The following is a 25,324-nucleotide window of genomic DNA, read 5'->3' as shown; positions in this document are numbered from 1 at the left end:
CAGTGGAGCACGCGAACTTAACCACTCGGCCACGGGGCCAGCCCAAGCTACAATTTTCTGATTTTCGTCTGTCTATCTGCTTGCTCAAAGCTTTGTGAACATTTGCCTTTTTGTTTCAGGCAAGATGGCTCCTTTTATCATTTCATGTAAGGCTGGTTTAGTGGTGATTAACTCCCTCAGCTTTTGTTTATCTGGGAAATCTTTTCTTTCTCTGTCATGTCTGAAGGATAATTTTGCTGGATAGAGTATTCTTGGCTGATAATTTTTGTCTTTCGGTATTTTGAATAGTTCATTCCATTCTCTTCTAGCCCGTAATGTTTCTGCCAAGAAACCTCTGAAAGCCTGATGGGGGTTCCTTTGTAGGTTATTTTCTTCTCTCTTTCTGCCCTTAGTATTTTTTCTTTGTCATTGATTTTTGACAGTTTTAATATTATATGCCTTGGAGAAGGTCTTTTTGCATTGATGAAATTAGGAGTTCTATTGGCTTCATGTACTTGTATGTCCAGGTTTTCCCCAGGTTTGGGAAGTTCTCAGCTATCATTTCTTTGAACAAGCTCTCTGCTGCTTTCTCCCTTTCTTCTTCCTCTGGGATACCTATAATCTATAATCCTTAAGTCACTTTTCCTATCTGAATCAAATATTTCTTGAAGAATTTCTTCATTTTTAAAAAATCTTAGTTCTCTCTCCTCCACCTGAAGCATTTCCAGGTTTCTATCTTCAAGATCACTGATTCTCTGCTCCATGAGGTCTGCTCTATTTTATTTTATGTTTTCTAGATCACTTTTTTATCTCATTAATTGTGTTCTTTATATCCAGAATTTGTTTGTTTTGTTTTTTAGAGCTTCAGTCTCTTTGGTGAAGTATTCTTTCTGTTCATTAATTTTACTCCTGAGCTCGTTGAACTGTCTTTCTGTTTTTCTTCTAACGTGTTGAGTTTCTTTTAGCATGTTTGTGTGAGGAAGATTGGCCCTGAGGTAACATCTGTTGCCAATCTGTCTCTTTTTGCTTGAGGAAGACTGTCACTGACCTAACATATGTACCAGTCTTCCTCTGTTTTCTATGTGGGATGCCACCGCAGCATGGCTTGATGAGCAGTGTGTAGGTCCATGCCCAGGATTCAAAGCAGCGAACCCCTGGCTGCCAAAGTGGAGCATGCAAACTTAACCACTAAGCCACCTGGTGGCCATTTGTTGAGTTTCTTTATAACAGCTATTTTGAATTCTCTGCCAGTTAGATTGTAATCTGTGACTTCAGGTTGATTTTCTGGAGAGTTGTCATTTTCCTTCTGTTCTGTAGTGTTACTGTAGTTCTTCCTGTTCTTTGATGAATTGATCGTTTTCTGGCACTTTTATGGTAGTAATCACCTTGTCTTATTTGGGTACATCTTTGGATACTTTGGTTCTTGTCATCTGGGTCTCATGTTCCCCCACTGACTCTCCAGTGGCTTAAATGCTGCTGTCCCATGCACCACCTGTGTTGCTGTTTCTGGGTTGTCTTGGGCTGCTGGTTGCACCACTGCTAGGGATGTTTGGTTCATAAGTGTCATGTCACTGGTTGGGGCCTGGGGACCTGGAGACTTGTATACATCCCCCAGTGCTGGTGGAGCTGGTGTCAGAGTTGCCACCACTGGGGACTGGGTCGCCAGTTCAGCTGTGGTTCCTGTTGATTCTGATTGCATTTTCCACCTTCCAGCACTGGGGGTGGGGGTTGTGGAAAGGGGGATTTTTTTCTGTTCCTGCCCCATCTGCTCATAGTTGCACCAGTCAGGCCACCCTGCATTTGTGCAAGCCAGGCCACAGCTGCTGGGTGGGGCATCTTTGCATGAGCTTGGCTATTGCCTCTCAGTGGGTGATGCTCACGAGGGTGGAGCCACCATCCTTGATGGGCAGGGGTGCCACTTGAGCAGGGTGCCTTTGAGTGTGGCGAGACACTGCCACTCAATGCAGGCATTTGCATGGGTGGGGCTGCTGTGGCATGGTGGGCACTCCCATGGGCCAGGCTGATGCCACTCTGTAAGTGATCATGTGCTGGCTGGACTGAACCCACATCCACGCACAGTTGCACTGGCCTCTGTGTGAGAATTCATGACCCGGACCACTGCTTCCATGGAGGGAGAGGGGGCTACTCCTCTAGTTCCACTGCCTCCCAGTTTTCCAGCCCACCCACCTTCAGATGTATAGCTGCATGGATCTCTCAGGTGTCCTGTTGTGCTGTGTGGGGAATCCTCTGTTGGTTAATAAATGTCCATTTAGTCGTAACTTAGAAGGAAGAGACAAAAGGAATAACTCACTCTGCCATGATGCTGACATCACTCTTAATTATCATTTCTTAATGCTTCCATGTTGAAAAGAACATTATCCCTCATTGAAAACTTCACATTATTTATCACCTGGAAGATATATCCTTATTTCCCTACTTTGAGAGCCTGTATCACCACACACACATACACCCCACCATTTGCAGCAATGTCTGTTAATAATTATCAAGTAAATTTTGATTCCTATCAAAAGCCAGCTTCCGTTTTGATATATTTATGAAATAAATGAATATATGTAGATTTTCTAAAGTAGAAGCATATTTAAATTGCTGGGATAAGCACTATTGACCCGTGCTGTATTATTCTTTAACACCTGATCAAGATAGCCTTAAAAACAAACAGACAAAAAAAACCAAACTTATAGATACAGAGAACAGAATGGAGGCTGCAGGGGGTAGGGGCAAATGGGTGAAGGTGGTTTCAAGTACAAACTTTCAGTTATAAAATAAATAAGTCATGGGATGTAATGTACAGAATAGTGACTTTAGTTAATAATATTGTATAGAATATTTCTAAGATGCTAAGCTAGTAGATCTTAGACGTTCTCATCACAAGAAAAATAATTTGTAACTGCATGTAGTGTTGGACATTAACTAGACTTAATGGGGTGATAATTGCACCAAGTATACAAATATTGAATCTTTATGTTGCACCCCTGATACTAATATAATGTTACATGTCAATTATATCTCAATTTTTTTAAAAAAAAGTTGATCTAAATGTCCCAAGGGATGGACTCTAGTGAATGCTGTGCTGCATAGCCCGGATCATCCTTCTGGATTAAGAGCTTATTCTTCTTATTCTTTAAACTCTCCCATTCTTGATACCCTCCTAAGGGTATGGATTAACTCTGTCCTCCGCTCCTCTGACAAACTTTGTATATGATTTATATTTGCTACCTCTGTTTCCTCAATATTAACTCTTAAACCCACTCTACCTGGATTATTTCTGCCCTAGACCCTCTATTTAAAGGTAATACATGGATCCCTCACTAATATCAACAAAGGCCTCAGTGTCACCAACAAATGCCAGAGGATGTTTTCCATCCTCACTTGGTTAGTCCTTTCAACAAAACCAAAACTATTAACCACTCTGCTTTTCTTCAGAAAGGACTTCTTTGCCTCCGTTACATTGTGGACACCAAGTGATCCTTAAAATCAACAAAGATTCTTCAAGGGAAGAACATGACATTGAATTAGTCCCTGGGTTTGGTTCCTGTAGAAATTAAACATTCCTAGGGCACACCTTGTCACTTTTAAGTCAAACCAAAGAAAGAAGAATTTTTCCTCTGAGAAAATACCTTCTTCTTCCCCCACTGTTGCCTACACAGACACAAGATTGGCTGAAATTTTTCCATTCTCTTATTTTTGTACCTCAAGGGAACTGAATTGTTTGTTTGGAAAGAGGAAAGTCAGAAGAATAATTTATTTAGTGAGGAGCTCTGAGAATTCAATCCTTGAGATGATAACATATCCCTGTTGCCATTTTCCTATAATTCTCTGATCCCTGTCCAGGTGAAAACACAATTGGGCTTTCCAGGGACAGACCTCGGAGAACAGAAAGCATCAGTGTTACCCATCAGAGAGTGTCAGTGTATCCTTGTGAGGGCTGGTGGAGTGAGAAGGAAAAGAGGAGCAGAAGTGCGTACTGGGCTTTACCTCTAGAAGATTCAGACTGGAAGAGTCTCATATTTATTTAACTGACAATAGCGAAGTCTCTATACTCTAAAGGTACTTTAGTTTCCACCGAACCCTGTCTTTTCCAGCTCTTGTTCTGTTTCCTTCTTTCTCTTTTTGTAATCTAGGGCCCTTTTCAGATAAGTGTTATTTTCTGGAGAGTCTCCAGCTCTTCTCTACTCTTTCCCATAATTGTGGCTCTTTTTGGATTTCCTGTGTCCAATCATTTTCACTAACTACTCACTGGAGATCTATTACGCATGAGCTATTGTCTATTTTATTCCTCATGTGGTTGGATTTTTCTTTTATATTCCTTGTTTTCACAGCAGCTGTGACTCGCTGATAGCACTCAATAGTTCTCTGTTGTTTGTACTTGCTGTTTCACTTTAGTGTCCACGATATATCTGCTAATAATATAATTACTTCTGATGTTTGGTACTCAGGCTAATTTCCTTTTCTCGTTTTACCAGTTTCTTTAAATGTTCAGGTGAATATCAAGTGATTACAGTTGGAGTAGACTGCCTTGGTTTGTCTCTTCATGAATGTGATATAAATATTTTAGCGCTTTAATGTAGAATATCTTGTTGGCTGTAGATTAAAATAACCATTGTTTATTGGGTTAAGAAATTGTCCTTAGTTTCCTTATTTAGTGAGAGGCTTTGTCTTTGCTGCTAACCACTGTAGTGGTTGTTACATTTTCTCAAATGCATTTTCCATTGTGGTTATGGTTATGATTTCTCTTCATTGACCAGTTTTTGTGCTGAATTATGTTACAAACACCCTGGTATTAAAACAGCTTCTCATTCCTAAAACAGGTATTACTTATTAATGGTGTATTAGTCTCTTAAAATAGATAAGAATGCATTTGATTTAACTTTATTCTTCAATTTTGTGCATACGTTCAGGCATATGGTGAGCTTGAAGTTTTCTTTTTTGTGTCATAGTTGATGTTTTTGGTCTCTATATTTATTATACATATAACATTTGTGTGTGGTAACCACCTACTATGTTCCAGGCACCATGTAAATCCCTCGAAAGATATTGGAGAGTAAAAACAGTCACATGTTCTGACCCCCAAAGAAACATAAAATTACCAACATGAGAGGTACATCAAGAAACAGTGCTGGATGCTGGCCTTGTGGGTCTCACGCACTTTGTCCTCCTGACGCTCACTCTCTTTTCTCCATCTCACTGGCCTCTCAAATCCCTTCCATTCTCAAGTTCACTGACCCAGAGGGCAAACATCAATTGTGTTCTCTCAGTCCAAAATGCTTGTTTTTTCCTTATTTCCCCTGGTTTAACTATTACCATCCTTCTTCTCATAGCTTAAATAATCACATTTTAGAGAAGCCTTTTCAACCCCAGTCTAAATTAGTTCTCATTGTTTTTTCTCTCTTCAATTAATCACATTCTTGAAGAATTAATAACTCTGACCTTTTATCTATCATGGGGATTTAAAGTTGTCATCATAAATTTGCCTTTTAATTTTTAAGGATTTTTTAGTATAGAAACTTTGTATATTTTTAACCACATCTATCATTTTTTAAAATAACTAACTGCATGTATTCTTAATACAATGCATCCCAACTTCTGAGCATGTGCACCTGGGCACACATTCTCACACCTACCTTGTATTTTATTTTAATGGTTGTCTGATTTTGTTTTCTCCTCTTATCTATGTAGTCTACATTTTTTCCCTCTCCTTGAAAGAATCCATGTGTCAGGCAGTCTCTGAAAGAGAGCCACAGGGATCGTCCTTAATTAGAAGTGCTGTAGGAGGGTCAAAAGAGGTAAAAGACCTGTTATGTTAATAATGATCAGAATTCCATCTTTGATGACTACCCTATTTAAGGGAAATTTTATAAGTGATAGCCATGCAAGATACGTTTATTATGATGTTAAGAACAGACGTTAAGAACATTTAACAAGTGTCCACTGTATGTCACAGGAATCTCAAGAAAAATTACATGCATCATCTCATTTAATTCACTCATCAGTCTTACAATGTAGGAAATATTTACTACTCTCACTGTAGAGGTGAGGTATCTGCAGCTAAGAGCGATTAAGTGACTTTCTCAGGTCACACAATGGTATGTTGGTGGGCCAAAATTCTTTTCTTGGAAGTCTGACTCAAGATCTCATTTCCTAAATCGTATCTCCATATTGCACTTTTGGAGAGTTATATATCAAAAATAACTGTCTTAAAGGGAATAAGTTAATAATTATAATAATAGCTATAATTTATTGAGATCATACTGTGCCCAAAGGCATTTCTAAACCTTACAAAGAAGGTAGTAGCAGTAACCATATTTTCAGAAAGAAATAAAGTAAGGCACATGAAAGTTAACTTTGACATCGATAGGGAGAATCAGGTTACAGAATTAAGTTTGTTTTAGTTGAGAATCCACATCTATTATAACTATCACAGAGCTATTCAAATGAAGGAAAGATGGAGATTATCAAGGAAAAGACATTGAATGTCTTCGATTATTTTGGAAGGGTCATATCATAGAAGAAATTGGTTTATACTCATAGCCTCAAATAGAATTAGAACGAGTGAGTAGGAGATAAAAAGAGATTGCTGCTAAATTTTAGAAAGGCTAAACAATTACATTTAAAAGAAAATGGACTTCCATTTGACCGAGTGAATTCACTGTCACTTAAAGCAGGTGAAGGATGTACATGGAAAGGTGGACTCAAAAGGTAACGACCAGCCGAGGTGCCAGTTGGCTGGTCACTGAACATTGCTTTCGCCTCCTCTTCCAGCAGACACAGCTGCTACATGGGAGCAGGGAACCACACAGAAGTATCAGACTTCCTCCTCCTGGGTCTCTCAGAGGATCCTGAACTGCAAACCCTGATCTTCGGATTGTTGCTGTCCATGTACCTGGTCACTGTGTTCGGGAACCTTCTCATCATCTTGATCATCAGCTGTGACTCCCACCTCCACACCCCCATGTACTTCTTCCTCTTCAATCTGTCCTTTGTCGACATCTGTTTCACCTCCACCACTGTCCCAAAGATGCTGGTGAACATCCAGGCACAGAGCAAGGACATCTCCTATGTAGGATGTTTCACTCAGATATATTTTTTTATGATTTTTGCAGGACTTGATGGTTTCCTCTTGACTGTGATGGCCTATGACAGGTTTGTGGCCATCTGCCACCCCCTGCACTACATGGTCATCATGAACCCACGCCTCTGTGGCCTCCTGGTTCTGATGTGCTGGTTCATCATTTTCTGGGTCTCTCTGCTTCATATTCTACTGTTGAGGCAGCTGAATTTCTGTATAGGCACTGAAATTCCACACTTCTTCTGTGAACTGGCTCAGGTTCTCAAGTTAGCCTGCTCTGACACCTTCATCAATAACATCGTCTTGTATGTGGCCACTGCCCTGCTGGGTGTGTTTCCTCTTGTTGGAATCCTCTTCTCTTACTCTCAAATTGTCTCCTCCTTAATGGGGATGTCCTCCACAGAGGGAAAATATAAAGCATTTTCCACCTGTGGGTCTCATCTCTCTGCGGTCTCCTTGTTCTATGGGACAAGCTTGGGGGTCTACCTCAGTTCTGCCGTGACCCATTCTTCCCACAGAAGCTCGATCGCCTCAGTGGTGTACACCGTGGTCACTCCCATGCTGAACCCCTTCATCTACAGCCTGAGGAACAAGGATGTGAAGGGGGCCCTGGGAAGGCTCCTCAGCCAAGCAGCCTCTTGTCCATGATTAGTCAGTTGCCTCAGAACTAAGTGGACATTATGGGCCTCAAAGGCAAATGTTGTGAATTTGATCTCTTTGTTCCTTTTCTCCCCCAAATGACATGTTTCATTTTTTTCTATTCCCACAGCACCTATGACTTTGCTTTTATTTCTTTTTGTGTTAGCTTCTCTTCAATAACTTCCTCAGTAATTCCTTTATGACTTTCCTTCCGTATTTATAGCCCATGAAGTTCTGGTTTTGGTCCACTTTCTTACAGCCATTCCTGAGATTTCCAGCTTAGACCTGAAGCACTTATATCAAGTGCTGGCATTATTTCCCCCCAAAATTATACTCTGAATGCTGATGTCTTCACCTTAACTGGGTTGTGTGTTTGTTTTTCCCTGGAAGAAATGGAATGAAAATCATACAATAGTCATGACCAAAGTGCTTGCCATATCAAAGATATTCTTGTCACTTTTCATGTATAATTTTATGTAACCCTGACAACACTTCCTTGAGGGTTTTTTTTCTCATTTACCCAATTTTTCAGAGAAAGAGATTAAAATTGGGCTAAACTCTAATCTGGAAACCTGACACTGAGCCCACATACCTAATTTTGCTATCATACTTTTCATGAAAACAGTGATGTGATTTTCAACTTCAAGAGTAGGAATCTAGATTTGAAAGCTAGTTTGTCCAGGTGATTCATAGTAATATATTTCACAGGATAATTCTGAGATATTTCTTCACTCTTTTCCTTTCTTCCTTCCTCCTTTCTTCCATCCTTCCTTCTTTTCTTCCTTTCTTTATTCCTTCCTTCCTTCCCTGTGTTATTGGACCTTTATTTCCCCTCATTTCAGTTTTAAGATACACCAAAGGTCCAAAAACATCTAATGATGAATGTAGGAGAGTAATATTTATTCTCTCACATGCTTTCTCTTGGGGGGAGGATACCCTCTGCAGGTGCCATCAGGAATGGTAGTTTCATGCTTGTGGAATGCATTCAGAACTTAGTTCACTTTGAGAAGAATATTGATAGAATGAAGTCTGCAGTGAAGGAGGGAGTATTAGAAGCTGGTAGCATTTCTCCCACATTCCCTGGTATCCTCTCACCATCACCAGTAACAAATGATCAGTAGAAGTCTCCATGATTGCCTGATTGCCAATGGTCTGCACCAGGTGCAACCTAATTTACTCAATGTATGATGGCAGAAGTGACATGGAATTATGCTCCACCAGAAACAGCTCTTGATGGAGAGGTGTGGATTACACCATCTCCTTCACCCCTTAACTGGGATAATTCTGAAGTCTGGATTTTGCACCATTTTTCAGAATTTCCCTATAGGCTGAAAACTCTTTGACTTATTGTGGAAGCTGACTTCAGGTAAGCTTTATTGGATGTATTTTCTTCCCTATATCAGTTCTCCTCTCTCTAACCTATGTTCTATGTTTTCTACTCCAATCAATAAAGTGCTTGCACCTGAATCCTTGTCTCAGCATCTGCTTCAGGGAGAAAAGCCAAAACAGGTCATAGAGACTGCAAAGGGTATCAAAACATTATCATGAATGGAACTATGGACTTTTGGTGAAAGAAAAGAAAAGAAACCAAGTATTGTGTATCTAGTAAGACCTTTATATTACTGAAAAAACATAATTTGTTAGTGAGGAAAAACATATTTAGTGTGGCTTCAATTCACTTTGATCCCGTTAAGTTTATTTTCCAGTGTGTGTTTTTTGTCTGCTGTAGACAAGCTGAAGAGGGGACCAAAGAGGTAACATGACCGCAACACAGAGTGGTGAACATAACAACACTGGGGTGCAATAGAGCCTGTTGAAAACAAAGGTAAAAGTGTTCAATCAGCTTGAGTAATTCCAGAGAAAACTTTTTAAAATGGATTTTACAGATTTATTGATATATAATTTACATACCATGCAATTAACCCTTTGAAAATGTGAATTCAATAATTTTAATAAATTTATAGTTATGCAACCATCAGCACAGTCCAGTTTTAGAACATTTCTATCATCCCAAAAAGTTCCCTTGTGCCCATTTGCAGTTAATTCCCACTCCCACCTCCATCCTAGGCAACCACTTATCTGCGTTCTGTCTCTATAAATTGGCCTTTTCTAAATATCTTATACAAATGGAATCATATGATATGCGATCTTTCGTATCTGGTTTCATTTAGCATATTGATTTATCCATGTGGAGACACATATCAGTATTTCATTCCTTACAACTTCAGAATAGTATTAAAATGTGTGGATATGCCACATTTTGTTTATCCATTTACCAGTTCGTAAATATTTGGATATTTCCAGTTTGGGATATAATGAACATTTGCATACATGTCTCTGTGCTGACGTGTGTTTTTATTTCTCTTCGGTAGGCAATGAGGAGTGTAACCAAAGGGTTATATTATAAATTTGTGTTTACTTTTTAAGACACTGCCAAACTGTTTTTCAAAGTGGCTTCACTATTTTACATTTCCATCAGCAATAAGTGAAGGTTCCAGGTTTTCCACATCTTTGCCAACATTTGGGAGTCAGGAAAACTTCTTTTTTTTTTTTTAAGATTTTATTTTTTTCCTTTTCCTCCCCAAAGCCCCCCAGTACATAGTTGTATATTCTTCTTTGTGGGTCCTTCTAGTTGTGGCATGTGGGACGCTGCCTCAGCGTGGTTTGATGAGCAGTGCCATGTCCATGCCCAGGATTCGAACCAACGAAACACTGGGCTGCCTGCAGCGGAGCGCGTGAACTTAACCACTCGGCCACGGGGCCAGCCCCAGGAAAACTTCTAATAGGAGAATATACTTGAGCATTGAATAACTAACAATCAGTAGAAACTTAACTGGAGAAAGGGGTTTTGGTGGGAAGCACAGAGGATAGGACAGTAAGATCTAGGAGAAGAAGGAAGCACATGCACATATGCATGGAGAAATTCAAGAGTAAGGAATTTCAGGAGGATATATGGACTGAGTTATTTGAAATAAGCCTAGATACGTAGATGGAGGGCAGACTATTGAGAGTCTAATTTGACAAATTAAGGATTTTAAAAGTAATTGAGCACCAGGGCCATGCTGTAATCATAGGCATAATATGAAGAATTTAGGATTGCTGTGAGTGGGAAAAACTGGAGGCAGAGGGAACAGCTAGGAGGCTGTTGAAGTAGTCCAGGGGAGAGATGCTGGGGACCGATCTAAGGCAGCAGTAAGAGAGGCAGATTTTGGAAGAGAGGTGTGTTTGCTATTGCTGCTGTAACAATGCCATAAACTGAGCGGCTTAAAACAACAAACATTCGCTATGTTACAGTTTTGGGAATCAGAAGATTAAAATGTATCAGCAGGGCTACTTTCCTTCTGGATACTCCAGAGGAAAATCTGTTTGTTTGCCATTTCCAAATTCTATAGTCTCCCTACATTCTTGGCTCGTGGCCACTTTCTCCATCTTTAAAGTCAACAGAATAGCATCTTCAAATCTGTCTCTAGCCCTCCTGGCTTCCGTTAATAAGGACAATTATGATTACATTGAGTGCACCCAGATAATTCAGGATAAATTTCCCATCTCAACCTCTTTACACCTGCGAAGTACTTTTCACTATCTAAGACATCATCTTCACACATTCCAGAGATCGGTACACAGACATCTTCGGGAAGCTGTTATTCAGCTTGCCTGGGTGATGTGTGCCTGGAGCATCTCCCTATAGTTTCTGGGGAAAAGTCAGTCTAGGAGAAAGAGTCAGGGTCACCAGGGGTTTCCATGATGATATCTGAAAGAACCAGTGTGTCATAGTAAAGGGTGGATGTGGCGTGCAGGAGGGGAGGTGGAAACAGAAGAGGGGAAACTTTTATTAGACCAGGTACAAGGGACACAATGAAGTGTCTCTCTAAGCGTCTCCAGACTAAAGCATCAGCATCCCCTGGAAGCTTGTTAGACTTGGGAATTTGTGTCCTTCATCCCAGATGTACTGAATCAGAAAGTCCAGGGTAAGGCCCTGCCATTTGTGTGTATGCATCTTATTAGTGCATAAGGTGGATCAGGGGGAATCTTATGCAAGGCTAAAATTTGAAAACAACTGCCCTAGGAGATTTGTTGAAATTGATGATGAAGGACCCACATGGTGCTGAATCTTCAAAGATCTGAGGGCTCACCACCTTCAAATTCTTATCTACTAAAAATGATATATTTGTCTTTGATTCACAATGCTTATATCCCATTTCTATTTTCATCCTATGAATTGTTTTGAATTATTAGAATCATATTAAATACTTATGGTTCACAGCAGCAATTCTTGCATGCTCATTGTCATTCTTAATGCTTCCGTGTTCAAGAGAAAGTATCTTTCACTGAAAAATGCACAATATTTCTTGTTTGAAAGATATATTCCTATTGTCCTACTTTGAGAGGCTGCATCCCCTTGCCCCAGACACGTACACCCCACCATTTGCAGCAATGGCTGTTAAAAATTATCATCTACATTTTGATTCCTATTGGGCTTGCCAACTTTTATATAGATCTTTTTATTCAATAAATGAATGTCAAATGATTTCCTAAATTTGAAGCACATTAAATTCTTGGGATAAGTATTATTGATCCGTGGTGTATTGTTCATTAACATACCAATCAAGCCTGCCTTTAAACAAATAATTAAGTAAAGACCAAACTTGAGACGAGATTGCTGGTTGCCAGAGGGAGTGCAAATGGTTGAAGGTGGTCAAAAGGTACAAGCTTCCAGTTATAAAATAAGTAAATCATGGGATGTAATGTACAGAACAGTGACTATAGTTAACAATACTTTATTGTATATTTGTAAGTTGAGTAGATCTTAAATATTCTCATCACAAGAAAAAATTTGTAACTACACATGGTGATGGACGTTAACTAGATTTATTGTGGTGATAATTTACCAACATGTACAAATATTGTAACCGAAAGTTCAGTCTCTGAACCCAATGCCAATCCAAATAATGAGAACAGAGTCTTGAGTGGAAGAGGAAAGGTTTTTACCATGCCAGGCACAGGGAGCAAAGCAAGGGATCATGCCTCAAAAATTGCTGCCTCCCCGATGAGGAATGGGTAGGGATTTTTATTTGGGGTTTTGGGTAGGGGAGGGGGAACATGCAGCTTGTGCAGGTCGGGGCTTTTCCACCAGCCTGCGTTTGGCCTTGAGAGGCTGCTTGCAGCGAGGTAGGGGGGTGTGGTGAGTTAGGAGGATGGCAGGTGCGCGTCCTTCGCCATTGTCTCGTCTTCCTGTTTGAGGCGGGTTCGAGCGCCGGGAGTGAGGAGTTGAGGTCTGGGAAGCCTCCGCTCCTTGATATTCTTGAGACAGCGGCTTTCCTGGCAAACTTCAAGGACACATGATCAGCTAAACTTTAGTGTGCCTCCAACTCCAGGCCACCTGGGCTTTTAACGATTTGCAACTCCCATTTAGTTGTAAAGCTCAAGGAGTCCAAGTTTAAAGAAACAGGTATTTACATATGAGTGGAGCTAGAGAAGCAGGAAAGGGGGTGGTGGGTTTTAGTTTTAACCCCATGTACGCTGGGTTCAATGTGGGGGACTGATATCAGGGCTGATGTTAAGAGCCTGTAACAATATCACATCATTATGTTGTACAGCTGAAACTAATATGAAGTTCTATGCCAATTATGTCTCAATTTTAAAAAAGTTGATTCACATGTCCCAAGGGATGGACTCTAGTGACTGCTGTGCTGTATCGCTCAGATCCTCCTTCAGGATTAAGGACTTATTCTTCCAGGTGCGGGGAGTGCAGCCATCCGACAGCCCTCGGCCCTCAGCCTTCTTTGTGAATTGCCCTCGGCTAAAGGAACCTGCCTCACTTAGGCTCACACCACTCAGAACTCTTGCCATGAAAGCATGACTGACCAACAGCCATCTGCATCCACCCCTGTGTTTGTGCTGAGGTTGCTCCTGGGCTGCTCCCAGCCAGCGACTGAGCACAGCAGGGAACCAGTGCATGCCCATCACCATGATCACACGACATTGAGGATCAGGTAAATTACACCTGCCAGGACAGTGACTCCTCTTCTTGGCATGAGGGACCTGCAGTGCCAGGCTACAGCACAGCTTGAAATTTAATGGGGCTTTCCCCATGTCTCTGGAAGTGTTACCCCTTTAGTAGTCAAGACCTCTAAACACGCAGAGGCAAGAGGTGTGGAGACCTGAAGCAAAAACTCTCCAAGCGGCTCACTGGGAGGGATATTAGATGAGGCTGTTCCTAATTTCCAATCCTTGATTTCTAGACCCACGTATTCTCTAAATTGGAGACACAGCACATTATGATTGTCATTGATTTAGAGTATATACTACATCCTACAAATTGTATAGTCAGCATTTCCTTTGTGATCACATGCCTACACTAAATATGGCCATTCTCCTTGAAATTAATCATCTTCCAGAATCTTCTATTGTTTTTTTAACTGTCCCATACATGATATTCCTTTTAGGCTATGTTTCTCCTCTGTCCTCCCCTTCTTTAACAAACTTTATATATGACTTATATTTGCCACCTATGTTTCCTCAATACTCACTCTTCAACCCACTCTGCCTGGAATGTTTTTTCCCCGGCCCCTCTATTTAGAGGTATTAAATGGAGCCCTCCCAAATATCAACAGAGACCTCCAAATCACCAGCAAATGTCAAGGGATATTTTCCATCTTCATTTGGCTAATTCTTTAAATAAAAGGAAAACTATTAACCACCCTGCTTTTTTCCAGAAAGGATTTCTTTGCCTCCACGACACTCTGGACAACAACTGATCCCTGAAATCAACAAAGATATTTCAAGGGGAAAACATCACAGAGAAGTGGTTCCTGGGGGTTTTCCTGTAAAAATTAAACTTTCCTTAGGGGACAACTTGTCATTTTAAGTCAAACCAAAGAAAGAATTTTTCCTTTAAGAAAATACCTTCTTCTTCCCCCACTGTTGACTACACAGACACAAGATTGGCTGAAAATTTTGTTCTTTTATATTTGTACCCCAAAGTAGCTGAATTATTTGCAAAGTGGAAAGCCAATAGAACAATTTCTTTAATGAGGAGTTCTAATAACTCAAGCCTTAAGATGATAATAGCATGTCCCTTTTGCCATTTTCCTATAATTCTCTGATTTCTGCCTAGTGAAAATACAACTGTGGTTCCCAGGGGCAGACCTCAGCGAACAGAAATCTTCAGCGAACAGAAATCTTCAGCGATAACCGTCAGAAAGGGTCATTGTGTCTCAGCGAGGGCTGGTGGAGGAAGAAGGAAAAGAGGAGCATGGGTTCTCGGCTCTAACTTCAGAATAATGAGATGGGACAGTGCCATAATTATTTAGTCTACAAAGGTGAAGTCTCTGTACTTTGAAGGTACTTTAGTTTCTACAGAAACCAGTCTTTTCCGGCTCTCGTTCTGTTTTCTTCTACCTCTTTTTGGACTCTAGAGCCTCTCTCCAATGAAAGTTATTTCTGGGAGAGTCTTCACCTCTTCTCCACTCTTTCTCATGATTGTAGGCTCCTGTTGGCTTTCCTGTGTCCAATCATTTATTCATTAACTACTCACTGCAGATCTGTGATGCACGCAGTACCGTTTATTTCGTTCCTCATGTTATTGGATTTGTGTATTATATTCCCTCTTTTTGCAGCAGATTTGACTTGCTGATAGCATTTAGTGGTTCTGTATTGATTGCTGCTGTTTCACCTTAGTGTCCACAACATCTGCAAATAATAGATTTATTTCTGATGTTCAGTATTCCCCCCAATTTCCTTTATCATCTTACCAATCTCTTTAAATATTGAAGAAACTATCAAGTGATTGAAGCTGGAATAGACTGCTTTGGTCTGTTCATGAATTTAACACAAATATTTCAGTGTTGTAATGTAGAATATCCTTTATTCTTTATTGGGTTTAGAAAATGTCCTTAGTTTCCTCATTTAGTGAAAGGCTTTGTCCTGGCTGCTAACCACTCTAATGACTGTTACATTTTCTCAAATGCATATTGTAATTGTGGTTATGATTTCTCTTCATCGACCTAAATTTGTGATGCATTATATTAATAAACATCACAGTATTAAACCAGCTTTCCATTCCTAGAATATGTATTACTAATTCTCGATGTATTATTCTCTTAAAATTGATATGAGTACATTTTATTTGTTTACTATTCAATTTTGTGTCTATATTAGGGTATGTGTGAGCTTGAAGATTTCTTGTTTGTGTTATAGTTAATGCATTGGGTCTCAATCTTTATTTTATATCTGACGTTTGTATTTGTTGAGCACCTACTATGTGCCAGGGACCATGTAAGTCCCTAGACAGACAATGATGAGCAAAAACAGTCACATCCTCTGACCCACAAATAAATATAAAATTACTAATGTGAGAGGCACATCAAGGAATAATACAGGATGCTGGGCTTGTGGGCCTCACCCACTCTGTCCTCCTGACCCTCACTCTCTGTTCTCCATCTCACTGGACTCTCAAATCCTTCCATTCTCCAGCTCACCGACCCTCAGGGCAACCTTAGTTCTGTCCCCTTGGCCCAATATGCTAGCCCTTCCTTTATTTCCCCTGGTTAACATAGTCCATCCTTCTCACAGCTCAAATATTTACATTTCAGAGAAGACTTTTCTATCTACCTCCCAGTCAAAATTCATCTTCAATGATTTTTCTCTTTAATTAATTTTCTCTAACATTAATAACACTGATGCTTTTTAAGTTAGACAATGTAGGCATTATTTTAAATTTTCCTTCCAACTTTTAGGATAATTTCCTTTATAGAAGCTTTGAATATTTTTTATCAAATCTATCAATCATGTTTTTTGCAATTCATTCCATTGTTTTTTAATACAACACATTCCCACTTCAGAGCACGTACACATGAGCACACACTCTCACACACGCTTTGTACTTTATTTGAATGGTTTTGTGATTTCTTTCCCTCCTCTTATCTATGTAGGCCACGTGCTTTTGCCTCTTCTTGGAAGAATCCACCTGGCAGACAGTTTCTGAAACGTGGAGACATAGGAATCCTCATGAATTGCAAGTGCTGCATGGTGGTCAAAAGAGTTAACAGACATGTTATGTTTATAATGATCAGAATTCCATCATTAATGACTCTCTTAATTAAAGGAAATTTGATAATGACAGCCATGCAAGACAGATTTATTGTGACATTAAGAACAAAGGTCACATTTACCAAGCATCCACTGTACATCACAAGAAAAATTACGTGCATCATCTCACTTAATTTACTCATCAGTCTTACAGTGGGGAGAATATTGACTACTCTCATTGGAGAGGTGAGGTATCTGCAGCTAAGAGAGATTAAATAAATTTGTCAAGGTCACGCAGATAGTAATTGGGTGGAACAAAATTCTATTCTAGGAAGTCTGACTCAAGATTGCATTTTCTAAATCAAAGCTCTCCTCCTCCTCCTCGGTCTCTCAGATGATACTAAATTGCAGCCTCTCTTCTTTTGACTCTTCCTGTCTGTGCGCCTGGTCACTGTCCTCAGGATCCAGCTCATCATCCTGGCCACCAGCTCTGATTCCTGCCTCCACACACCCAAGTGAGTCTTCCTCTCCAACCTGTTAGAGACGAGTTGATATTTGCTTCATCTCCACCCCCATCCTGAAGATGCTCGTGAGCCTCCAGACACAAAGACATCTCCTATATATGATGTCTTGCTCAGGTGATTTTTAATGGTTTTTGCAGGAATGGATGATTTCCTCCTGACTGTGATGGCCAATGACTGGTTTGTGGCCATCTGCCACCCCCTGCACTACGTGGTCTCATGAACACATGCCTCTGTGGCCTCCCGGTTCTGATGTGCTGGGATAATTTTACCTATCTCCCTGCTTCATATTCTGTTGAGCTGGCTGACCTATGTAGGCACTGAAATGCCACATTTCTTCTGTGAACCGGCTCAGGTTCTCAAGATGGCCTGCTCTGACACCCTCAATAACATCATCTTGTATGTGGCAACTGCCCTTCTGTGTGCATTTCCCCTCACTGGAATCCTCTTCTCTTACTCTCAGATTGTCTCCTCCTTAATGAAGATGGCTTCTGCTGAGGGGCAATATAAAGCATTTTCCACCTGTGGGTCTCACCTCTCTGCAGTCTCCTTGTTCTATGGGACAAGCCTGGGGGTCCACCTCAGCTCTGCCGTGACCCATTCTTCCCAGAGACACTCAATCGCCTCAGTGACGTATGCTGCGCTCCTCCCATTCTGCAGCCCTTCCCCTACAGCCTGAGGAACAAGAATATGAAGGGGGCCTGGGGAAGGGTCCTCAGCCAAGCAGCCCCTTGTCCATGATGGGTCACTCTCCTCAGAACTCAGTGGACACTGTGAGCCCCAAAGACAATTATTGAAAATTTAAACTCCTGGTTCTTTTTCTCCCCTAAAAGCCATGCTTGATTTCTTCAATTCCCAAAGCACCTAGGATTCACTTTTATTTATTTTTGTATTAGTTTCTCCTCAACAACCTCCTGAGTTATTCTTTTGTGACTTTTCTTCCCTATATGCTCTTTATATAGTTCCATGTTGGGTCGGCTTTCTTGCAGCCATTCTAGAGATTTCTAACTTGAGATTTAAAGCACTTATCATATCAAGTGCTGATGCGGTTTCCCCAAAATTATCCTTTCCAATGTTGCAGTCCTTCACGTTCATTTGTTTGTGTGCTTGTTCTCCCAAGAAATGGAATGAAAATCACACAGTAGTCACAACAAAATACTACATCAGGACTGTGTCTGCTTCTTCACCTGTATGACTTTATTTCAACTTGAAAACCTGTCTTTGAGATATTTTGTCTCATTTATCCCACTTTTCAACAGAAGAGACAGACTGAGTTGGACACTACCTGGGCAGCTGATGCTCACTTTGCCATCCTACTTTTCCTGGGGACAGTAATGCCATTTTCAACTTCAAAGAAGAAATATAGATTTAAAAACTGTTTCATTCAGATGATTTACAGTAATACAATACCTAGAATGAGTCTGAGATGTTGCTTCATTCTTTGTGATCCTGCCCCCCTTCATTCCTTTCTTGCTTACCTTCATTTGGCCTTAATTTCCCATCATTGTAATTTTGAGATACACCCTCTAAGATCCTAAAGCATTTAGTAGTGAATATAGTAGAATCAGAATTGTTTTGTCATGTGGTCTAACTTTTTTTCTGGGACTCTCTGAAGCGCCATCAGGAATCATAGCTGCACAGGTGCAGAGGTGTTGAGAACTTAGCTAACTTTTTGAGAAGAACGTTGATAGAATTGAGTCTGCAGGGAAGGATGGAGTAGCAGCTGCCGTCAACTTTCATCTTATGTCCCCTGGGATCCTCTCACCACCTCCATTGCATGACTGCCAACGGCCGGCACCAGCTGGAACCTACTTTGCCCAATATGCAGTGGCAGAAGTGACAGGGAATTATGCCCATCAGAGACAGCCCTTGAAGGGGAGGTGTGAGGTATGCCATCTCCTTCACCCTTTAGCTGGGATAATGTTTTTCCTCCCTAAAGCCCCAGTGCATGGTTGTATATCCTAGTTGTAAGTTGTTCTGGTTCTTCTCTGTGAGCCACCACCACAGCTTGGCAACTGACAGACAAGTGGTGTGGTTCCACAGCTAGGAAGCAAACGCAGGTCGCTGAAGTAGTAAGTGCTAAACTTTAACCACTAGGCCATCAGGGCTGGCTCTAGCTGGGATAATTTTGAGGTTTGGATTTTGTATTATTTTCCAGAATTTCCCCACAGGATTAAAACTCTGCTCAATCACAATGTTAGCTGACTTAATGCAAGCTTTATTGGATATATTTTCTTCCCTGTGTCCACTTCTCCTGTCTCCCATCCATTCATTTCTCTTTCCACTAAAGTGCTTGTACATGAATCCTTGACTTAGTGTCTGCATCTGCAGGAAACAAAACTAACACAGGTAATAAGACTGTGACATATCAAGACAATATCACAAATGGATTTAGGGACGTTGAGAGAAAAAAAGAAAGTAATTATTGGAGACATAGTAGGAATTGCAAAATTACTCAAAAATTATAATTTGTTAGAAATGAAAGACATTTGATGTGATTTCAATTCACTTTGATTCTATTAAGTTTAATCCAACGTGCATTTGTTGTGTACTGTGTACAAATTGAGGGGACCAGAGAGATGCAGGTGATTGATTGCAATACAGAAGAGGGGGTATACTAACATTGGTGTATAATGCATCTTGTGGAAAACAAAGGTTAAATTTTTCAACTTACCTTGGGTAATTCCAGGAAAATCTCTTTAGGCATTTATTTTTTAACATTTTTATTGTGGTGTAATTTTCATACATGAAATTCACCCGTGATTATGTAAATTTCAGTGATTTTAGTAAATTTATAGAGTTATGCCATTATTACACAATCTAGTTTTAGAACATTCTTATCACCTCGACAAGTAACTTCGTGTCCATTTGCAGTTAATTCCCACTTTTACCTCAGCCCAAAAAACCACCTATCAGTTTCTGCCTCTATAAATTTAGCTTTTCTAGAGATTTTATATAAATGGAATCACACAATATGAGGTCTTTCGTATCTGGCTTCTGCTACTTAGCATATATTTTGAGGCTCATCCACGTGTAACAATGTGCCAATATATTGTTCCTTTTAATTGCAGATTAGTATTCTATTGTATGTATATACCACATCTTGCTAATCCAATTACCAGTTGATGGACATTTGGATATTTCCAGTTTGGGGCTATTATAAATAGTGCTACTATGAACATGTGTGCACGCTATTAACTATAATAGGGAATACCCTCCAGAAAAACTATCAGACATAAGAGAGAAGAGAAGCCTGCCCTGAAAAGGCGCACACAGAAATTCACCCATTTCGGAAAGCAAGCTAAAATCTCCAGAAAGAAGGTACACAGTCCTTTGGCAAAAAGAGACTCACCTGATAGGTCCTAGGTGCATCTCTGTGAGAAACTCTCTAGAGGGACTTTCCCTCTCCAGGGACTAAGACACTAGCAGTAGCCATTATCGTGACCTACCATAGGCATGCTGACACGGACGCTGCAGAGGCCGTTGGAGTTCCTCCCCTGGCCTGTGAGTGCAGAAGTCTGCCCCACCCACCAGAGCACTTATTCAATCTAGCTCATCCAGGTCAGGCAGCCGCCTGCATAGGTGGAGTGCCTGGAAGCTCTGCAGCTGGGCAAGCCGGTCCACGCCTGCAGGGCTGGGCGTGTGCGAAGAGCAGGCCTGCACTGGTGAAGTGTGTGGGTGTACAGAGTTCACTGACCTCCCCGCCTTCCAGGGACACTGGGATCTGGGGCCTATGAGAAAGAATGTGTCTGGGCTCGGGGCCAAAGATGGCCACTTCGACCCTGACCCCAAGGCAAAAGTTACTAAGACAATGTCCTGCATCATGTTCCTTGTCTGGGCTGGCCACCCCGACGGGCACCTGACCGGACTATAGAAACATCCCATCCGTGGGAACAAAAAGATAAAAAACATCCCATCCCTGGGAACAAGAAGAAATAACTCAAAGTATCTAAATGTCTGAAACCCTGAGTCAGAACCCAGAAAACATTAGAATAAAAGGGACTCACAAGCATAGAACAATTGAGAGTCTCACTGAGGAGAGGATGCCGTGCCTCAGACCTGGACAATCGGCACTCCCACCTGTCTTACAAACTATTGGGACTTCCCCGTCTGATTGTGGTGTGGACGTTCTAAGTACTGATTTGTTGTTTGCTTCCCCACTCCTTGTTCTGGTCCCCTCTATCAATGACCTCTGATTGCTTAAACAACCAAGTAGCCTTGGCGGTACCTGTCATTCCTTGCCCTTTGTGGCTGCAGACAACAGTGCGGCCTCTGCATGAGGGCAACTGGGTCTGCTTCAGTGGGTCTTGGTGCACACATGGGGCAGGACTGTATCAGCAGGCTGTGTGGCCCTGTGGGCAGTGGGGTTTGTCAGCTGCAGTAGACTTGTTCTCAAGCAGCCACATAAGGGATCAGCACCATCTTCTACAGCCTCAAACAACTGGGTGCTGCCCCACCCACCTGCACTCCTGACAGAACTGACAATAGCCTTATGGGCCAGAGGCCTACAGCAATTATAAGCCCCTGAGCCTAGCAACTAGGCACGCTGGGGACCTACTCATTTAGCAGAAAAACTGAAATAGGAATGTGCTATTAGACCTTGCAGCCAACTGTGCTGGGGCTCCTCTCACTTGATAGTGACTGAAAGGACCATAATAGCCACATGCAGCTGAACATTACAACCAGCCAGGCAGGAAGACAGCCTAGCCTCCCCAGGCACTGCAGCAAGAACAACCCTGACATAAGAGAAGGACACATGTAGCCCACACAGGGGACACTCCTGGAATATTCGGACCTGGTGATGAGAGGGAAGCACAGTGCTAGACCTCATGAGGCATCTCTTACATAAGGCTACCTCTGCAAGGTCAGGAGACATAGCTGACCTACCTAATACATAGATATAAGCACAGAGAAAGAGGAAAAATTAGAAGAAAAAGGAATACATTCCAAGTAAAGGAACAGGACAAAACCCCAGAAAAAGAACTAAATGCAACAGAAACAAACAACCTACCTGAAAAGAGTTCAAACAAACAGTCATTAGGATGTTCACTAATCTTGGGAGAAGAATGGATGAACTCAGTGAGAACGTCAACAAAGAACTGGAAAATATAAAACAGAACCAATTAGAAATGAAGAATACAATACTGGAAATGAAAAATCCACTAGAGGGACTCAATAGCAGAGTAGAGGATGCAGAAGAACGGATCAGCGAGCTGGATGAAAGACTAGAGGAAATCACCCAAGCAGAACAGATAAAAGAAAGAAAGAATTAAAAAGAATAAGGACAGTCTAAGGGACCCCTGGGACAACATCAAGTGCACTAACATCCGTGTTACAGGTGTCCTAGAAGGAGAAGAGAGAGACAAATGGGCAGAGAATCTATTTGAAGAAACAACAGCTGAAAACTTTTGTAACCTAAGGAAGGAAACAGATATTCAGGTACAGAAAGCACAAGAGGACCAAACAAGATAAACACAAAGAGGCTCACGCCAAGAAACATTTTATAGTTAGAATGTTGAGAATTAAACAGAGAGAATTCTAAAAGCCACAAGAGAAAGGCAAAAAGTTACATATAAAGGAAGCCCCATGAGGATATCAGCTGATTTCTCAGCAGAAACCCTACAGGTAGAAGCGTGTGGCAAAATATATTTAAAGTGCTGAAAGAAAAAGACCTACAGCCAAGAATATTCCAGCCAGCAAGGATATCATTCAGAATGGAAGGAGAGAGAAAGAGTTTCCCAGACAAGCAAAAACTAAAGGAGTTTATCACCAACGAACCAGTCTCACAAGAAATGCTAAAGGGACTTATACAAGTGGAAAAGAGAAGACCACAAATAGGAGTAATGAAATTATCAAAAAAAAAGCCATGAAATCACTGGTAAAGGCAAATATACAATAAAGGTAGCAGATCAACCACCTATGACGTTAATATGAAGGTCAAAAGAAAAAAGTGCCTAAATTATCTATTTCCATGATAAGAGGATAATGGATAGAGATGCAAAAAAAAAAAGAGATTAGACATGATATCAAACACAAAATGTGAGAGGAGAGGAGAGGAGTAAAAGAGTGGGGCTTTTAGCAAGAGGTCAAACTAAAGAGCCCATCAATTCAATACAGATTGCTACATACATAGGTTATTATACATGAACCTCATGGTAATCACAAACCAGAAACCTAGAATAAATACACAAAAAATTAAGAGAAAGGAACCCAAACATAATACTAAAGAAAGCCAGCAAAGCACAAGGGAAGAGAGTAGGAGAAGAAGAAAGGAAGAGAGAAGAACTACTAAAATACCCAGAAAAAAGTAACACAATTCCAATAAGCACATTCTTATCAATAGCTACTTCAAATGTCAATAGACTAAATGCTCCAATCAAAAGGCACAGGGTGGCTGATTGGATGAAAAAACAAGGCCCACATATGCTGCACACAAGAGACACACTTCAGACCTAAAGACACGCACAAACTGAAAGTCAACGGATGCAAAAAGATACTCCATGCAAATGGCAATGAAAAGAAAGCTGGGGTAGCAATATTTATCTCAGACAAAATAGACTTAAAAAAAAACTATAGCGAGGGACAAAGAAGGGCATTACATAATGATAAAGGGAACAATCCAACAAGAGGATATAACATTTGTAAATATCTATGCATCCAGCATAGGAGCAGCTAAATATGTAAAGCAAATACCAGCAGACATAAAAGGAGAAATAGACAGCAACACAACAGTAGGGGACTTTAACACTTCACTTACACCAACGGATAGATCATCCAAAATGAAATCAATATGGAAACTTTGGCCTTAAGTGACACATCAGACTAGTTGGACTTAGTATATATATACTGAACATTCCATCCAAAAACCACAGAATACACATTCTTTTCAAATGCACGTGGAACGTTCTCCAGGACTAATCACATGTTAGGCCACAAAACAAGTCTCAATAAATTTAAGAACACTGAATGAAATAATACCAACCATCTTTTCTGACCAGAATGGTATGAAACTAGATATCAACTACAAGAAGAAAATCGGAAAAGACACAAAAAGGTGGGGAGTAAACAAAATGCCACTGAAAAACGATTGGGTCAATGAAGAAATTAAAAAAAAATACCTGGAGACAAACGAAAATGAAAACATGACATGCCAAAATTTATGGGATGGAGCAAAAGCAGTTCCAAGAGCCAAGTTTATAGCATTACAGGCCTACCTCCACAAACAAAAAAAATCTCAAATAAACAAGGCAACAGTGCACCTGAAGGAACTGAAAAAAGAATGAGCAAAGCCAAAAGCAGAAGGAAAGAAATAATAAAAATCAGAGCAGAAATAAATGCAACAGAGACTTAAATAAAAACAATAGAAAAAAAAATCAACGAAAGGAAGAGTTGGTTCCTTGAAAAGATAAACAAAACTGATAAGCGTTTAGCTAGACCCACCAAGATAAAAAGAGAGAAGGCTCAAATAAATAAAATCACAAATGAAAGAGGAGAAATTACAGTGGACACCTCAGAAATAGAAAAGATTACAAGAGAATACTATGAAAAGTCATATGCCGGCAAATTGGATAATCTAGAAGAAATGGGTAAATTCTTAGGATCATACAACCTTCCAAAAATGAATCAGGAAGAAATACAGAATTTCAATAGACCAACCACCAGTAAGGAGATTGAAACAGCAATCAAAAACCTCCCCAAAAATAAAAGTCCAGGACCAGATGGCTTCCCTGGCGAATTCTACCAAACATTCAAGGAAGGCTTAATATCTGCCCTTCTCAAACTCTTCTGAAAAACTGAAGAGGAGGGGAAGCTTCCTAACTCATTCTATGAAGCCAACATTATCCTGATACCAAAACCAGACAAGGGCAACACAAAAAAATGAAAATTACAGGCCAGTATCACTAATGAACATCGATGCAAAAATCCTCAACAAAATACTAGCAAATTGAATACAACAATACATTGAAAAGATCATACATCATGATGAAGCGGGATTTATTCCAGGGATGCAGGGATGGTTCAACATTTGCAAATCAATCAATGTGATACACCACATTAATAAAATAAA

General features: G+C 40.5%; 1 protein-coding gene and 1 pseudogene across 1 annotated transcript; both read left to right on the top strand.

Annotated features, from left to right (window-relative positions):
* Positions 1–6,775: 6,775 nt before the first annotated feature.
* On the top strand, positions 6,776–7,714 carry LOC124252242 (olfactory receptor 7D4-like). Its single transcript, XM_046685535.1, has one exon. It carries the CDS (start codon positions 6,776–6,778, stop codon positions 7,712–7,714), a length of 939 nt encoding a protein of 312 aa, XP_046541491.1.
* A 9,154-nt stretch (positions 7,715–16,868) lies between these two features.
* Positions 16,869–22,127, top strand: LOC124252244 (olfactory receptor 7D4-like; annotated as a pseudogene).
* Positions 22,128–25,324: the final 3,197 nt, after the last annotated feature.

This window comes from Equus quagga, chromosome 14, assembly GCF_021613505.1.
Source record: "Equus quagga isolate Etosha38 chromosome 14, UCLA_HA_Equagga_1.0, whole genome shotgun sequence".
In the NCBI taxonomy this organism is placed as follows: Eukaryota; Metazoa; Chordata; class Mammalia; order Perissodactyla; family Equidae; genus Equus; species Equus quagga.
This window is presented reverse-complemented; position numbering and strand designations above follow the sequence as displayed.